This window comes from Platalea leucorodia (assembly GCF_965183815.1).
Source record: "Platalea leucorodia genome assembly, chromosome: 5".
Classification (NCBI taxonomy): domain Eukaryota; kingdom Metazoa; phylum Chordata; class Aves; order Pelecaniformes; family Threskiornithidae; genus Platalea; species Platalea leucorodia.
The window spans coordinates 80,605,038-80,620,808 of record NC_138827.1 but is presented as its reverse complement, the minus strand read 5'-3'; the positions used below and the strand labels follow the sequence as shown (position 1 = coordinate 80,620,808).

At 40.4% G+C, this 15,771-nt stretch overlaps 1 protein-coding gene across 1 annotated transcript in view; it reads left to right on the top strand.

The window, feature by feature from the left end:
• Positions 1 to 15,771, top strand: part of CERS6 (ceramide synthase 6) — a gene marked incomplete at both ends in the record, with an annotated part of 127,997 nt that overhangs the window by 57,083 nt on the left and 55,143 nt on the right. The window contains one exon of the mRNA XM_082311768.1: positions 10,951 to 11,008. Coding sequence (XP_082167894.1) covers positions 10,951 to 11,008 — 58 coding nt within the window. The remainder of the gene's footprint in view (positions 1 to 10,950; positions 11,009 to 15,771) is intronic.

The window sequence follows — 15,771 nt, the reverse complement described above, 5'->3', positions numbered from 1 at the left end:
AATGAATGAATTGGCATTCAAGTCTCTAATCCTCTCTTCTCCCTCATACTTATGTTGTTACGCAATTTTATGTTACATTTTATTACCTTTCATTTTATAGATGCATGGACTGTGTGTATCTGTTCAGCGAGACACAGAGTTACAGAGGAGAATTACCTTCCACATTGTTTAATATTTTTCCCTTACAGGCATTTAACTACATTGTTTTCTGCATTAGTAAGTTGTCCAATAATGTACTTTCATGCTCTTTAGAGAAAGCTGAACTGAGTAATTTCTTCAGATGTAAATATTTTGTAAGGTAATGTGACAGCTTGTCATATGCTGTTCTGATTTTTTTTTTACTCCCTCCATTTTCTTTGCTGAGAGCTGAAAGCTATAAACTAACTTGGATCAAGATGATGCCTGCCTAATGCTGCATTTGTATGGCTGTCTATCAAAATGCTTTTGTGGAAAGATTTGCCCTGTACCTACATGGAAGCAAATTTTTGATTGGCAGAAAAGTTTGTGTAATATTTGGGCATAACATCATATGTATGTCCAGGACAGCAAAGTAGGCGTCACTGGAGTATTGTTAGACTCAAAAGAGGCAAGTGGTGGCCTGTGGCTGAATAGGTGTTGGCAGTGGCCTCAGCAAGAACATGTACGCAGTGCTGGTGGAGGTGAGAAACTTGCTAGTTCCCCTAATGCTTTTTGGGATGATGCTATGGTAGTTGTTAGTGTAGCCATAGGCATATGGTAACCCAATGTCCAAATAGCCTCTGTCTTCTGCTTCGCTGTCTCACTAGGGTGGGTATACACAAACCTGCTGTGGCAGAACACAGAGCCCAGGCTGCAATGGAGACCTTTCTGGTAACTTGATCTGCATGCTACATGTTCTGCACTTCACATACATCCATGTAATTCCACTCATTCTGTTTTACTGGTATCATTAGTGTGACGGGCCCTTCTGTTTGTATTGACTGGTGACCAGCATTTGCTATTTCAGGGATGCTTTGTTTTTCACTTCCCTGAAGCTCAAGAAACTGGCAAGTGAAAAAAACATGAGTATGTGAGAATTAAATTTTGTCATGGATTTCTCCAGAAGAGTCAAGTAATGCATCAGCTCGTGTAGTCCCGGTTACTTACAAGTTAAATCTTCTAGGATCAGGCCCTGAAACAGGCTGAAATTGTGACTATCAGACAGGAAATATTCAGTACAAGGTGCTGCAGAAACTGTGCTTTGAAGTATTTAATGCTGTCCCTTATGGTTAGTTATTTAAATACTTTAATGAGTATAGTTTGGTTATAAGGTGCTTCTTGGTAAATTTAGGGTTCTGGCTTCTTTAATTTTATTCTTGCTGCTCTGATGACAGCACTTTTGCATGAAAAATAGTACAAAAATTTCCTGTCCCTGTTTCTTTGTCGTGTGCTTGGAATACTGAAGGATAATATATTTAATCTTTAAAAACAAAAAACACACCAAAAAACAACCTTCATTGTAATGAGCATCTTGTAGCGGTTTTTCTAAAGTTTCAGTGATACAACAAATGATGACTGCAAGGAAGGGAAAGGAGAGGAACATAAATTACTACATAAATGTACTTCTTCAGGATGCAAAAGGGAAAATAAAATTAAGGACAAGGCGAGGTTTGAATGTACTGCTACAAACTTTGCTTATCCTCCTATCTCAACTATGACAGCACTGCAACTTCTGCTTAGAAGATGGTGAGGTCTATCATCTGAAATGCAAGTACAGAATGTGAAGAAAAAGCCAACCCTCCCCAGAAGACTGATCTATAACCATGTAATATCAAAGGTGTGTGGTTGCTGTGCACAAACTCATTGTGTGCTGCACGGATTGAAGTATGCTGCACAGCTGGGTGGTTTCTTCAGGGAAATGGAGAAACAACCCTAACACCTAGCCTAGTTCTGGAAAGATCACTCCCCGTAAGGGTCCAGCATCTGCTTTAGCAGGCTAAAAGCCCATCTGAGGCAGATGATGTAATGCTACAGGAAAGTAACATTCAGCATGAGAAAAAATGGAAACAGCTAATACAAGTTGGTCTAAGTTAATTACCTGTCACAAAAGTTGCCTTATGCATATGTGTTGGCCATCATGGCTAGGACAACATCGCTAGGTGAAAAGCAAATGCAGTCTGGAAGATGTTAAGTTTTTGCTCCTCTAGAACTGGAAAAGAGTAGGACAGTGAGTGGCTGTTGCGATATCCACAGGGGAGCTGAAAGGCTATGTTTGGGAACAGGTGGCTTGTGAGAGCACTAGTAAGAATGGAGACTAGAGGTCCAGGCTGGAAAGACTTTGGGTCTGTTTTTCTCTCTAAGACTTGTCAGCTGTGTGCGTTGAACATCACCGATGCAAAACCAGTTCTGTTGATCAGACCACAGGGGAGGCTGTGTGGCAGCGACACCTGGTTTTTCTGTGTGCCCTTTCCATGAGATTTCCAGATAGTAGTAGCTCTTTGTAGGGCAAGATTTGGCAATCCTAATAGATGTCTGAGGTCTTATCAGAGCTTTATTTCATATAGTCCTCGAAGCACTCAGAAGAGAACAGTTGCATAACCATTAAACGGAAGCTATGTAACCTAGAAGGAATTACCAAAACACTTATTGTATTATGCATATTTTCTGGTCTAATTATATAAACATGCTTTATTATTTATAAAACTGCATCACTTCAAAATTTAGTACTGTGTTTCCTTTTCTTTTTTCTGCACTACTAAATTTTGCTCTTAAGACTTTCAGAGCTGCATTTTGAGCATACAGATTTAGGACAGGACTGGTCTCAAGTGGCACTGTAACATTAAATATTAAATAACTGTTTCGAACTGCAGCCAAGAGGAAAATCAGATGACAGTCAAATCTTAAGCCAGAAAATTGAAGAGGAAAGCAATAAAGATTTCTCAATTTATCATACCTGCTATTTTGCACATCTTAGTGAGCTGTGCATAATTGTCTTCTTCCTCAAATAACTTTTGCTTAACCATAGTGCAGCAACTATTTACCATTTGCATGGTTGCTCCAGTCTAACTCAACAGCAGTACCATGCCAAAAAGGGCAAGATTGATTGATTGATTGATTTTTAAATTAACAATCTTTATATCCACTTGCATCTGCCAGGCTTTGCAGAAATGCAGCGAATTATCATTACAGAAATCTTGGGAGGCAGCAAATTAGAGCAGTGGGGCTACTGCCATCAAACATATTGTCACATTTGCAGCTTTGTATAAGACTAGTTATCAAGAATGAAGATAAGTAAACATTTAGTGGAGGGTACAGACTGTTCGAAGCAGAGTTGCACTTCTATCTGGTTTCTGAACCAATCGAAGGTATGCCATGGGGTAGTCCTACGCGCTAATTGTGTTTCTGATCTGCTCTATTTTTGGGTTTTCCGTGTATAGGTCTGGCATGATCTAAGCACATACAGATGTAGGATTTAATAAAGCCCTTAGTTTATTTTAAAAGACCTTTATTAGGTAAAGGAGATTGTGAGATTGGAACTTAGAGTAGAAATTCTTAAGGAGATCTCTCTGAAAATTTACAAGTGAAAACATAGGTCCATGCATACCAGGCCGAATGCTGAGAGTCTGCCACCTGGGTTATCAAATTACCTCCACCCCGTCTTATTTTGAGTTCTGCCTGGAAAAGAGTTAGAACTCTGATTTTCTGAATTCCTTAAAAAGCCAATGTCTCAAAAGAAGGTGGCTATGTGTTGCTTTAGTCTTCTAGGTAGTGATACCGGCTGTGAAGTATTAATAGTCATCCACCACAATTGCCTAACAGTCCTGTGGGATAGCACTGCTCACTGCTTGTCTGCGTTAGGGCTTCAATCAGGGAAGGCAAAACATCCAAAAAGGTTGCTCAGAGTGAAACACAGTAACACCTGAATTGTCATGTGCCTGATATAAAAGCACGGTTTTGTGCAACTCAACTACTGTAAGACTGAAGTCTTAATACTGTAAGATCAACACTTGTGATACAATACAAAAGGTCTTAAGCTTGAATTTGTGAGACCATTAAACGTTTGAGATGCAAGTAGTCTTCCTAGATTTTGGATGGATTAAGCATTATTTTTCTGTGCTCTGTCTTGTATTTTTACATGGCTTATTGCCTAAAAAAATATTACCTTTGTGAAGATTATTAGTTGTTTTAGGGGAGAAGGGTCGCTGTTTGTTTGCTGGTGGTTTTTGTTTGTTTGTTTGTTTTTAACCTAAATGGGAGCTATAATAGGTCGGTAGACAATGTCACAAATATTACGAAGTTGATCCAAACGTTCAGAGTCCGTTGGTTTTGGGATCATCCTCTAAATATCTCTCCTTAGACATAACCATCTAGAAGGAATGCATACCTCTGGCTATGTCAGGAGCAGCATTAATTGGACTAAATCCCTTTGAGTGAATCAGAAGGGTGAAGGCTCTGGTACTGTGTTTGGGGGAGCAGAAAAATGCAATGTGAGGATAAAACAGGGACTGCTTTAAGTCACAGTGGGCATGTGGGGAAGTTGGCAATGCTTCCTGTTTAAAAGTAAACATTCAGTATTGTTTAAAGTCAGCCTCAGAAATGCTCCTTTGAGCAGTCTCTCAGTGAACATGCTCTTCCCAGCCACAGGAAATCATTGCAGCAAAAATAGTTTTCAGTCTCAGCTAACGATTGCAATAGCGCAGCTACGTGCTCGCTCAGTTCAGTCTGACGGTGGGGATTAAAATGGAGAACAAGCTGCGTGATGGCAGTTCAAGCCTCATCTTCTCCAGAACCAAGGCCTGTACCTGTGGAGTTTGCATTCAGCTCAGTTTGGCTTTCAGCCCAAAGCCTGAGCGCAGAGGTCTGTCAGCCACTGCCAGGAGTTGAGCAGCAGGTGGCTGAGAACAGCAAATCTGAAATTTTACTGAAGTGAATTTCCATGGGAAAAACTTCAGGAGTATGCGATTTCTCTGAAAATAGTTTTCAGAGCCAGAAAGCCAGTTTCTTCGACTGCAGGCAATGTGGTGAGCCCATGGCTAGTTGCTAAATATGAGGGGGTTTTTAATGTTAGCTGTTTTGAAGTGTGGTATTCTTACATTGCTGTTTGTGGCCCTGACTGTAGCGAATCAGTGGCAAAAGGATCTCTGTAAATAACAGTTCTGGAAACAAAATGGCTGTTATGTTTTTAACATTGTGCATTTATTATGTTTCATGTTTGCTTGTCAAAAGTCAGCTGGATAGCTCTGGATCCTTGCACACCATTGCTGGGCAGCAGGCACTGGTTTGGCATCGGGGCCATAAGGGGAGTGTGTTTACTGTAGGGATGGCTGTGCGCTGCCAGGGGTGTGCTGCAAAGCTGGGGACTCTGTGGGAGTGCTTGCGTTCACAGCCCGGCCGGCCAGTCTTCCTGCAAAAGAAATGGAAGAAAGGGAAAACTGTAGGAGCAGAGAGGCCTTGTGCCTCTTAGCCTTATTTGTGGGAGAAGCGGCCTTTTTGCTGGGAGAGCGGCCATGCTGAGACAGCTGGTCCGTGGGGAGGACATCGTCTTTCTGACACAGAGCACAAACCCCACGTGGTGTGCTCTGCAAAACATGTGTGCATGTGTATGCGGTAGTCGGGTGCTTTGCTTGAACATTGCTTGAACAATTTCTTTTTATTAGCTGAAGTTTAATTTCACATTTCAGAGCAGAAATTTGGAGGGAAATTTTAAGGACAAAATTCATCAGTGTGATGAAGGGAACCTGGTTAGACATATGCATGAAATCAGTGAGGTGCTTGCTCAAGTGTGCACTTAAATGGTTTTTGCTGAATTGAGCATGACAGGATATACCGGATTCGTTGGGAGAGGCTCTTCAACTTTTCCATCTTCTTAGTGTTCTGTGCCATGCTGAAGCATCTTTAAAATTTCATTTGCAGCCCAAAGTTAAAAGGGTTGAGAGGTTAAGAAACTGTCTGTGCTCTGGATCAGGAATGCACTCACATGTTGAACAAGAGCAGTCAGATCTGTTGGTGCACTCTTGAGGGGCTCTAGAGCATTCATTTTAAGACTACATTAGAAAAGAATTTCTTTTTTTGTTACTGAAGAGTCACTTTAGCTTGACTCTTCGCTCCAGTATGTCACATCCATATTTGAAACACTGGCCTGGTAAGCACCAGCACAACCTGAAGGACTTGCCAGAAGGGCTATATGTAAAGAGGTTTAGATCTCCCTCATTCTGAGCTTCAGCAGACCAGACACAAGCCTGGTTCAATCTGGAAGTCATGTAGGCATGTTAGTGCAGGACTAAAGTGAACCTCATAAACCCTTTTGCGAGCAGACAGAACAAGTCTTCCAGAACACGTGTTCCTTGAGTGCTTTCATCTGGGTTTGCTGGATTTAAATTAACCTAAAAAGTCTTTCAAGCAGCACACTGTGTGTATATGGGGATCATTCAAATTTTGTGTCTCTATACAACTGACTGGAAGAGTGTTTCAAGTCTGAGGGCCAGAACAAATTCTCACAAAACAGAGCAGCTTCAGCTGTTGTCATCCTTCAGTTAAATGTGAATTGATGTGGAGGTCACCCACAATGGGGTGCTTCACCTAGTGGCCTCATTGTATTGCTTTAATAGGGCAGCAAGTATTGCTGGGAGGAAAGGGGAACAAAAGATATCTTAGTACAGATCTTGCCTTGCTTTTCCTAGTCTGTTGGGCTCTGCTACTGCTGCTTTAGAAGAGTTTGTTACTTTCCCTCTTGCAGACAACCAGCTGTGACCCCAATGACAACTGTCCCCAGTGAACTGGGGACATTCAGCGTGTGCTGCTGATGCTTACGAAGGACCTTGAGCAAGATATCAGAAAGGGTACCGATTTGTGACAAAGTTGGTGGGTCTCAAGGGTTTTCCAGCCTGCATGGATGGAATTTTGTGAATTCAGTTGAGAATGAAACTTGATAACCTCACACTTAAGAAAGATGTCCTTCTCTTCTATCATGTCCTGTGCAGAGAGAAAGAACATTTTGCCTAAGTTCCCAAAATACTAAGGTGGTTTGGACACTGGACTATACTGTGAGTGGACGCGATTCCTACTCGTAACTGTTTCCCTCCACTTGCGTCTCTTCATCAGTGGGCTGCAGTGAGACCCAAATAGAGGGATAAGGAATTAGATACTGTAGATTGTGAATGGTGGATTTCGTTAGAGTACTTGTTGCAAAAGAACTGAATTGAGAGTTCATCTTTGGAGGAATCTTGCTGGACAAATCTGCATTGCATGAAACATATTTATCTCATACCTTCTGGCCTTGTCTGGATGATTTTGAGTGAATAATGCAGCTTCACAACCTAGTTCCTGTCCCTTTCCTCCTTGTGCTTCGTCCCAAGTCACGGAGCATTTTCTGCTACATAAAACAGCTTCACAAGAAGAGATGGTCCAACACATGACAATTTTGTGGCTAAGAAACCCTTTAGAAGTGTGTGAGAGATGTGACAGAGGAGAGAATTGAACCTAGGTTTTCCAAAGCCTGGCAGATGTTCTTACTGCTAGGCTACTGAGTAAAAGGGGCGACTGAGGGGGAGTGAGGACTACTCATATGCCAATAAAGCATCAACAGGGTTTTAGGTTACTGGCTCCCTGCAGCAAGGTAGGAAACAGGGCAGAGAACTGAGTGCTAATTCAATTCTCAGTGTGTTCAGAGGCATAGCGATCTATGTGACCTTGTGCAAAGGATTATTGGTGTATCTACTATTAAATATCTGATAGCGTGTAGCTGACAGGTATAGATAGACTCCTTCCCTTTTTTTACTCTACAGCTGAAGCTGATGGGAACAACATCCCTTAATTTTGACCATTTGTTGTATGTGTATTTCTTCTGACTGTAGTGCCTCATGAATGTCACTCATTCTGTAAATGGTCTTAACTGTTGATTTTGTTTAATGTGGATTTTATAGATCTCAATATATATTAATTTGTAGGTAACAAGCATGTGGTTACATCTTTATCTTTTTTTAAATTTTATTTTATTTAAAAAGAGAGTTACAAATGGAATATCTCCAGTTGTTAAGGTCATTGGTGTTAGCAGTTACTGTGCAACATTTACTAAAATGTTGAGCATAGGTATTTAGCTAGTATATTCACTTACTGTATAATAATAAATACTTTAATAACCAATTTTCTTTCAGACCTTCTTGCATTCATATACTTGACCTTGGCCAGTGGATGTTTTGCTGTTAATTGCAGCAACAAACCATCTACAAGTAGTGGCAAAACCATGTGGGAAACTCCTTGGACTTCTTTGTATGGGACTGAAATTCCAAGTGGGGTATTGTGCTGGCAGAATTTGCCTTTGAAGCCTCCAGAAAAGGCAGCTAGCTGCCTGGTACAGAACAGTGGAAAATCCTTTGTAGGTCTGCTACCACCAGTTAGCTGATTAATGATGATAAACACGCTGGGGGCCAATTCCGACTTTGCTTTTGTTTTAAATATTTCTTTATTGCAGTTTGACCAAGCCAGAAGTTTGTTGAATAGCTTTTATGGATGTTGTTTAGCAGGAATGAGCAATTTTTTCTACCAATATTACTTATTTTTTTAAGAAGTTAGCACTTTGACCAGCTTTGTCTGTCACCCAGTTCTGAGCCTTGCTTTATCTTCTGATGCTCAATCCAAGTAGACTTGTTTGGCAGGTTAGGGAAAAAGAGGAAAGAAGACCGATAGCATATATTATCATATACTTGTATGCATGTATCACCTTTGTCACATTCAAACAGTTGGAGCAAGTTGATTTGTCTTTGGCAGACGCAAATAGTACCTGGTGCCTCTTGGCTCTGAGATTTTTCCGAAGCTCCGGGAATTCTCTTACAGGGCAATCCATGGCTTTAGTGCAGGTCTACGGCAGTGGCAGCGCTTCGGGGGGATGGGTGGAAAGTTAGACAGGGAAATCGGTGTTTCTGCACTTGCTTGTTTCAGGAAAGGGCCTTTTGATTTCCTCTGAGGTGATAGCTGCAGCAAATGCTGCAACCAGAGTCTTTCAGACATCCATACAGGCTGGAAAATCCCTGAGACCCACCAACTAAAACGTAACCATTAACATATTTCAAATACTTCAGACTGCCTTTGAACTCCTCTATGGAATATTGCATCTCCCAACAGCAAGCTACAAATGTTCTCAAATACGTTATGAATTTTGCGTGGAGAAATGCACAATAAAGGTGATATTGAGGGTATTTTTAAAACAAGAAAACTCTTTGTGAGGAATTTAACATAACTGCTCACACTTAGGAGTGAAACAAGGGCACTAGGAGTGTTCAGCAGTGAGATTAGGTTAGACAGCTTTTCCTTCCTCATACTTTTATTTTCAGTGACAGCACTCAGACTTTCACTAGGTGAGGTATGTAACCTTGAAGTCAAATGGCGGGTTTCCTAGCCGTAGGACCAGCCTAATGAGAAAATTATTATCGAAATAAAACCTGCCTTCATATTGCTGTACTTGCTGTTTCTTCCATGTGTGTGATCTGAAGGTTTCTACCAGTACAACTAATATTTTGCCTCTTGAGTGCTCTATTTTTGCAGTATCTTCAGGAAACTCCCAGCATAAAAGCTGCGAGACTGTGACTGAACCCTTGAAGGGATTGGCATTTGTATCATATCAATTGAATAAATTAATCTCTGCAATGCTGTGGAGGCTACAGGATAAGAGAGAGTTTCTGTTCAGCTGAAGTATCATACTTTAAATCTCATTGATGTTCTCTACGCTCTCCTGTACTCAGCTTGTCAGAGGGTTATTGATGTGTGACACAACTTTCTTTCTAAATACTGGTAAAAGTAGCTTTGAAGAGGAAGGTCTGGATTAACTTTCTTATACATAGAAGAATTTTCAGTTTTGAAACCATTCCAGTAATGTCTGAACACGCTTCAGTGCCAATTAACTGTAAGCTAATAGTTTTGCCAGTCGAGAGAAAGTTGTAAGTGCTGTAAAATATGTAATTGAAGATGATTCACGCTGCGGTATTGTCTCACACTAAGGAAGCTAAATCTCACCCTGCTATAGACGTTATGAATAGTACCTCACTGGTGTTTGTCAGGCATGTTTGTGTAGTCACTCCAACCCTTGGAAAAAAAAACAGGAATTCCTCTAAGAATTTACACTGCATGAGGTTTTGATTTTATTTCCTTATACTTCCATTGACTCTTCTTTCCTAAGCCAGTAATGGGTCCAGAAGATAGGAAGATACTCTGTATGTCTTCTTTTATTAGGGAAGGGAGAAAGACATAGAGGAGAGGATGATTTAGTATTAAATCTGCTGGTTTCTCTCTTATTTTCTGTGGCACCTTGATCCTGGCTTCTAGTTTGCCTCTTTCCGAAACGAAAAACTAGAAGCCTGGCAATTATTTCATGTGTACTTGGGAAAATGCAGAATCATCTTTATCAAGGAAACTCTTTGGAAGCGGATGTAAATTGTGCATATATATCTGTATCCAGCATATCTATCTGATGCAAATGTACTCCTTAAAACCAAGATTGAAGTGCTGGAATCTTGTAAGCCAAATTCCAGCTCATCGTGGATGATGCTTGTTATTATTAAAGACTGTATTTGATGTACAGCACTCTAAAATCCCCTGTTGAAGGCTTAATAAAATTTGTTACCATCATTGTCCTGGTGTCTCGTAACAAGTGAACTTCCCTGCAGTAGGCGTGCGAATTGTCCTCTCTCCTCCACTGTCCTCCTAGGTTTCATGAAACACTTAAAAACTTAATTATCCTTGAAAATGTGTTTTTTTTCCTGTCATGTTTAGGTGAAATTAGCCAGTATTTTCAGAGAGCTAATGGGAGGCTGGGAAAAGCAGGCAGATGAGCACAATGCTTGATAACAAAAGTTGTAGAAAACCAGACCAAAATTTTGCTTCAACTTCCATTAATGTGACCAGGGTGTGGTGGTTTGGCAGTGCTGTAAGAAATCATGTGTTGAACTGTGAAGTATGTAAACCTGGTATCCTAGAGTTAATCTTTTGTACCTTTTGCAGGTGGAGATTTACATTTTACCTTTATATATTTACCTATGGAGTGCGGTTCCTGAAAAAGGTAGGCACTTACATTGTTATGCTTTCATAACACATCACAGATTTGTTTGAAGTCTTGTATAGGTATAATATAAAGCACAGGCATAAAACTTAGGTTCACGAAGACTAAAAAGGAAAATCTAATTTGCATTCATAAAATGAGTTGCTGCTGGCATTGGTAAGGAATATAAGTTCTTATCAATATTTAATGGGTTAAAAAAAAAATTGGTATAGTAACATGCCTAGTTCACTTTATTACTTTTCATTATAGGCATTAAGCTGGCAGTAAGTCTTACCAAAGTATTCATCTCAATTTCTGCATCATCCTTGTTTAAATGCCTCTGGCAGAGGTTGCTTTTTATCAACAAGCAAAATCCATTAGTGTTTTATAAAACGCTATTTTTTGCCCATTCTTTGTCTGATGTACTGTGGAAAGAAGTTTCCATGGAGTTTCCCATCAATGCTGTGTTTCTGGTGATTTAAGCAGAGAAGGGTATTGATAGCTTCTAAACGCCCTGGCATAGGTCTTATTAACTCTGCCATAGGCAGTAATATGGATTTATGGTGCAAATTGTTTTTACAATGTGACTAGTTCTCAGAGCTTTTGTGCAAGTCTAGAGCACAAGTCCTATGAGGAGCGACTGAGGGAGCTGGGGTTGTTTAGCCTGGAGAAAAGGAGGCTCAGGGGAGACCTTATCTCTCTCTACAACTACCTGAAAGGAGGCTGTAGCGAGGTGGGGGTCGGTCCCTTCTCCCAAGTAACAAGAAACAGGACAAGAGGAAATGGCCTCAAGTTGTGCCAGGGCAGGTTTAGGTTGGATATTAAGAAAAATTTCTTCACTGAAAGGGTAGTCAGGCACTGGAACAGGCTGCCCGAGGGAGTGGTTGAGTCCCCGTTCCTGCAAGTATTTAAAAGATGTGTAGATGTGGTGCTTAGGGACATGGCTTAGTGGTGGACTTGGCAGTGCTATGTTAATGGTTGGACTTGATGATCTTAAAGGTCTTTTCCAACCTAAACAATTCTATGATTCTAAGTTGGGCCATATTTGTGTAATTCTGTGAGGTGAAGTTAGGAAAATGTATGGTCTCAGTGTGTTCAGGTAATCATATCTTCTTCATTTTGGACAAAAATTTGACAGAAGAAAATATATCCTAAGTGTTTCTGGTAAGTAGCTATTAAAAAAAAATCCTCATCATTTTTATGGTTGTAATTCCTGAGGCTGTCCCAGGTGCCAGTCAACTTGGTGCCAGCAGGACTGATGGTGTGCCTGTGCAGAGAGGGGATATCAGAGCTGTTCTCGGCTATTTAGCAGTAGTCATCCCCAGAGGAAGTGTGTGCGCCAGTCCTCCAAATGGACCAGAGCAGCATGTAATGTGCAACCTCTCCCTGCCTCCTTGAACATGTATACTTTGTGTGTGCTTCATCCATTAACATGCTGTATGGTCATGATCTGATACTCTGTTTTCTGCCTTTGATTCCATACGTATCTGTGATATGAAACACGAGAATAGTTTTAATAAGCAATTGTCACAACATAAAGGCTTACTCGGCCTGCGGGTCCTCTGAATTTCTCTACTTTGTTACAGATTACCACAAATACCACAAAAATCACCATGAGCAAGTATCACAAAATCACTACTAGAAAGCATACCTATGACTAATAAAGCGAATCTCTCTCAGCACAAACAAAGTGTCTGTTCTAGGAAAAACTCTGAATACTAGCATTTCTAAAGCCGAAGAAGAATGCAGTAAATGCATGCCTCATGACGAGCCATTGTGGGCTGTTTCTAAAGACTGAGGTGACATGCAAAGTGCAGGATGTCTTCCTCCCAATTCTGCAGTTTGAGGAGGGTGAGCTGACATAGCGTGGTTGTTTGAAAAAGGTATACCATTGCTTGCTTAGCAAGCTTAACAAGGATCAGTTGTGTAATTTTGCTGTAATTTTAACTTTCGACATGTTTAATTTTTACAAAGAGAACTTGTTCGTTATGTAATTGTGTATGTATTTTTAATTACTCATTTGTACACAGTGTTATAAATAAGTCTTCCAACATTTTATGCTATAGTCATTATTCCAGTGTTCTGCTTCGTATACTCAGGTCTTTCACATGGGAATGTATGTAAATTAACAAAATTATGATTGTGATTGTATTTATATTTACACCATCTCCCTAGTAACATTGTGTAATGAAAAGAAAGTACAGGCTTTTTGCTGCTCATCAAACACCAAAGGTTTTGCTGGGTCCACTTAGGGGGAAATCTGGGAGGAATAAAATCCAGACCCCAAAATCTGGAAGGAGGCACTTCTTTCAGAGCTTTACTACAGTACCACAGTGGATAATTCTTTTTAATTTGTCTTGGTTTTCTTAATGGAATAATTGCAAAGAAACATTTAATTGCTTCCTTAGGAAGCTAATGAAAAAAGTTAAGCATAATAAATTCTCTTACAAATTTGATAGAAAGACCTTTCCTTCAAAAGCTGTTTTGCCTGGAGAGAAAGTTCATTTCATAGTCGGTAGTGTCTTGCTGTGCTTAATACTACGGTAGAGATCTGCATCTTTTCAAATAACAAGGTCTGCTTAAGACCACCTCTAAGATACCTAGTCCGGAAGACTGATAAGCATGGTAAGTGAACCCATGGTAAGTGAACCCAGGTGCAGCGGCGGTCCCAACGGGTGCAGTTTCATCACAGCAACACATGCTGTCTTACCGGGAGAGGGTGAGAAAGAGCTAATACTGCAAACATTCCTTTTTTGAAGAACGGAATATGCCACCAGCATAGCACCGCATTGGAAATATTCATTTTAACTTTTAAAACCTAAGCTAATGCTTAGTTAATAAATAACTTTGGATAGTTGGATAAGACATTTTGATACAGTATGTCTTTCAAACATCCAAATGTAAACATCCAAAATGTAGCCACATTTTGGTGCTTTTCAAATGAACAGAGTCATTCAAGGTTCATTGATTTGTCCATTTCTGGATAGTTAAGATCCCTGATTTGAGAAAGCTGGTTTTGCCATCTTGAGTGGGAAGTGCTCCTTATTAGTTGGTCTTATGACTTTCACTGTCAGGAGGTTCTCCCTTTAGCAAAGTGAACCAACTCAACTGCACAAAAGGCTCTCCCTAAAACACTATGCCGAATGCAGTGCCTCTTTTATAGTTTATTCGTTGGCTGATGAATGGCCATGCAACAAAATAATCTGCCTTCTGTATTATTGTCCTTCTCTCCTGACTTGACCTAGCCTCCTTGCAACCTGCTGCTCCTTTGCTTTGCTGCATATGTTGCTGACCTGATGGGTTTTTTTTGTTCACATTTGGATCTCTTAAATGTTCCTTCCTTAGTTTGAGGGTGAGATTCATCTTTACCTACAAGACTGGCACGGAGCCCGTCAATTACTTAAGCACCATTTTGAGCTAGTTTTGAGGTCCTTTGCTTTGTGCTGGCCCTTTGCCTAGAGGTGAATTTCACCTTGTGAATTCTTTCTGAAAACACCTTTCTTGTAATGCCTAGAGCTCATGAATCATTGCTACTTCGTCTTCTACTGTCACCTTCCCCATTTGCTGCATAAAGCAATATTACCGCATCAGTGCAGTATCAGCAGAAGGGTGGATGTCTGTGTTTCCTTGCGCCCACCAGACCTCCCAAGGAAGATCTAACCAGGATACTCTGGCAAACCACCATTCTAGCAAAGAATGTCATTAGGTCTTTGGTGGCTTTGTAGAGCTGACAAGCTTATCTGGCTTTTTGGGAAGACGTGCCCAAGCTTAATAAGCAGTAATTGGTTAGCAGACTTATCAACTCTGTTTTAGTTCTGACAGTGTGATATGGTCAACATGGCACCCATGCCAACGTTAATTTATTTTTAGAATGGTAGTAACTAACTGCATTGAAGTTTTACATTTGCCTGGCTAGAGCATCTCACAAGGAGAAGGAGGCCTGGGGTTTCAGCTTTGATTTTCACTTCCCTACAGAAGCACATGAAAGCTAATAAAGCTGTCATTTGGAGCAATCGTAGCTCTTTCTAAAATGCCGTGGCAAGCTTGTCTTTGTTACTGTCCATGACTGCAGTTAATGGCTAATCTACATAAAAGAAATTTCTGCACCCAATAAAGCAACCTGTAAGTCTTTTGTAGAAACAACTGCACGTGATATGATATATCAATTCTTTTGCCATGCTGTAATTCCTGAGTATGTTGCTGGAGATTTAAAAACTTTCTTCTCGCTGAAAGCTGTGTCTCTTATTGAACTGTTCTCTCGTGTTTTGTCTTTTTCCAGTGACAGATGTATGCTGTTAAGTCATAAATAAAATAAAAAAATCTTACTTTTGTTGAACAATATTTTCAAAAAATCTCAATTCACAGGGGGAAAATGCCTGACATAAAGCTTTGTCTTCAAAGTTTGCTGTGTTGCAACAGAACCTATCAGCCTACATGTTTTAAATAAGTTTTTGTCTTAGTGGTGTCTGCAGGACATTTAGATTGGGCCATTTTGCTGAATAAAGTTCACCATGAACTCAGGAAAATCCTTTAGCTTGGGAAGGCAGAGGCTTGACAGTAGGGTGTCCTGCATGTGGCTTTTGGACCACATGTAGAGGAATAGCTCACAGCCTTCCAGATACTCAGCCAAACCATTGCATCACCTATAAATTGTGTCTTAATATGTATGCATAAGAGACCAACAGACTTCAGTAAAATTTTTACCGTAGAGTTATTAGTATTTAATTATCATATTAGACATTCCTCCCTTCCCCAGCTCCTGTGTGCCTTCAGCCTTTCTTTTT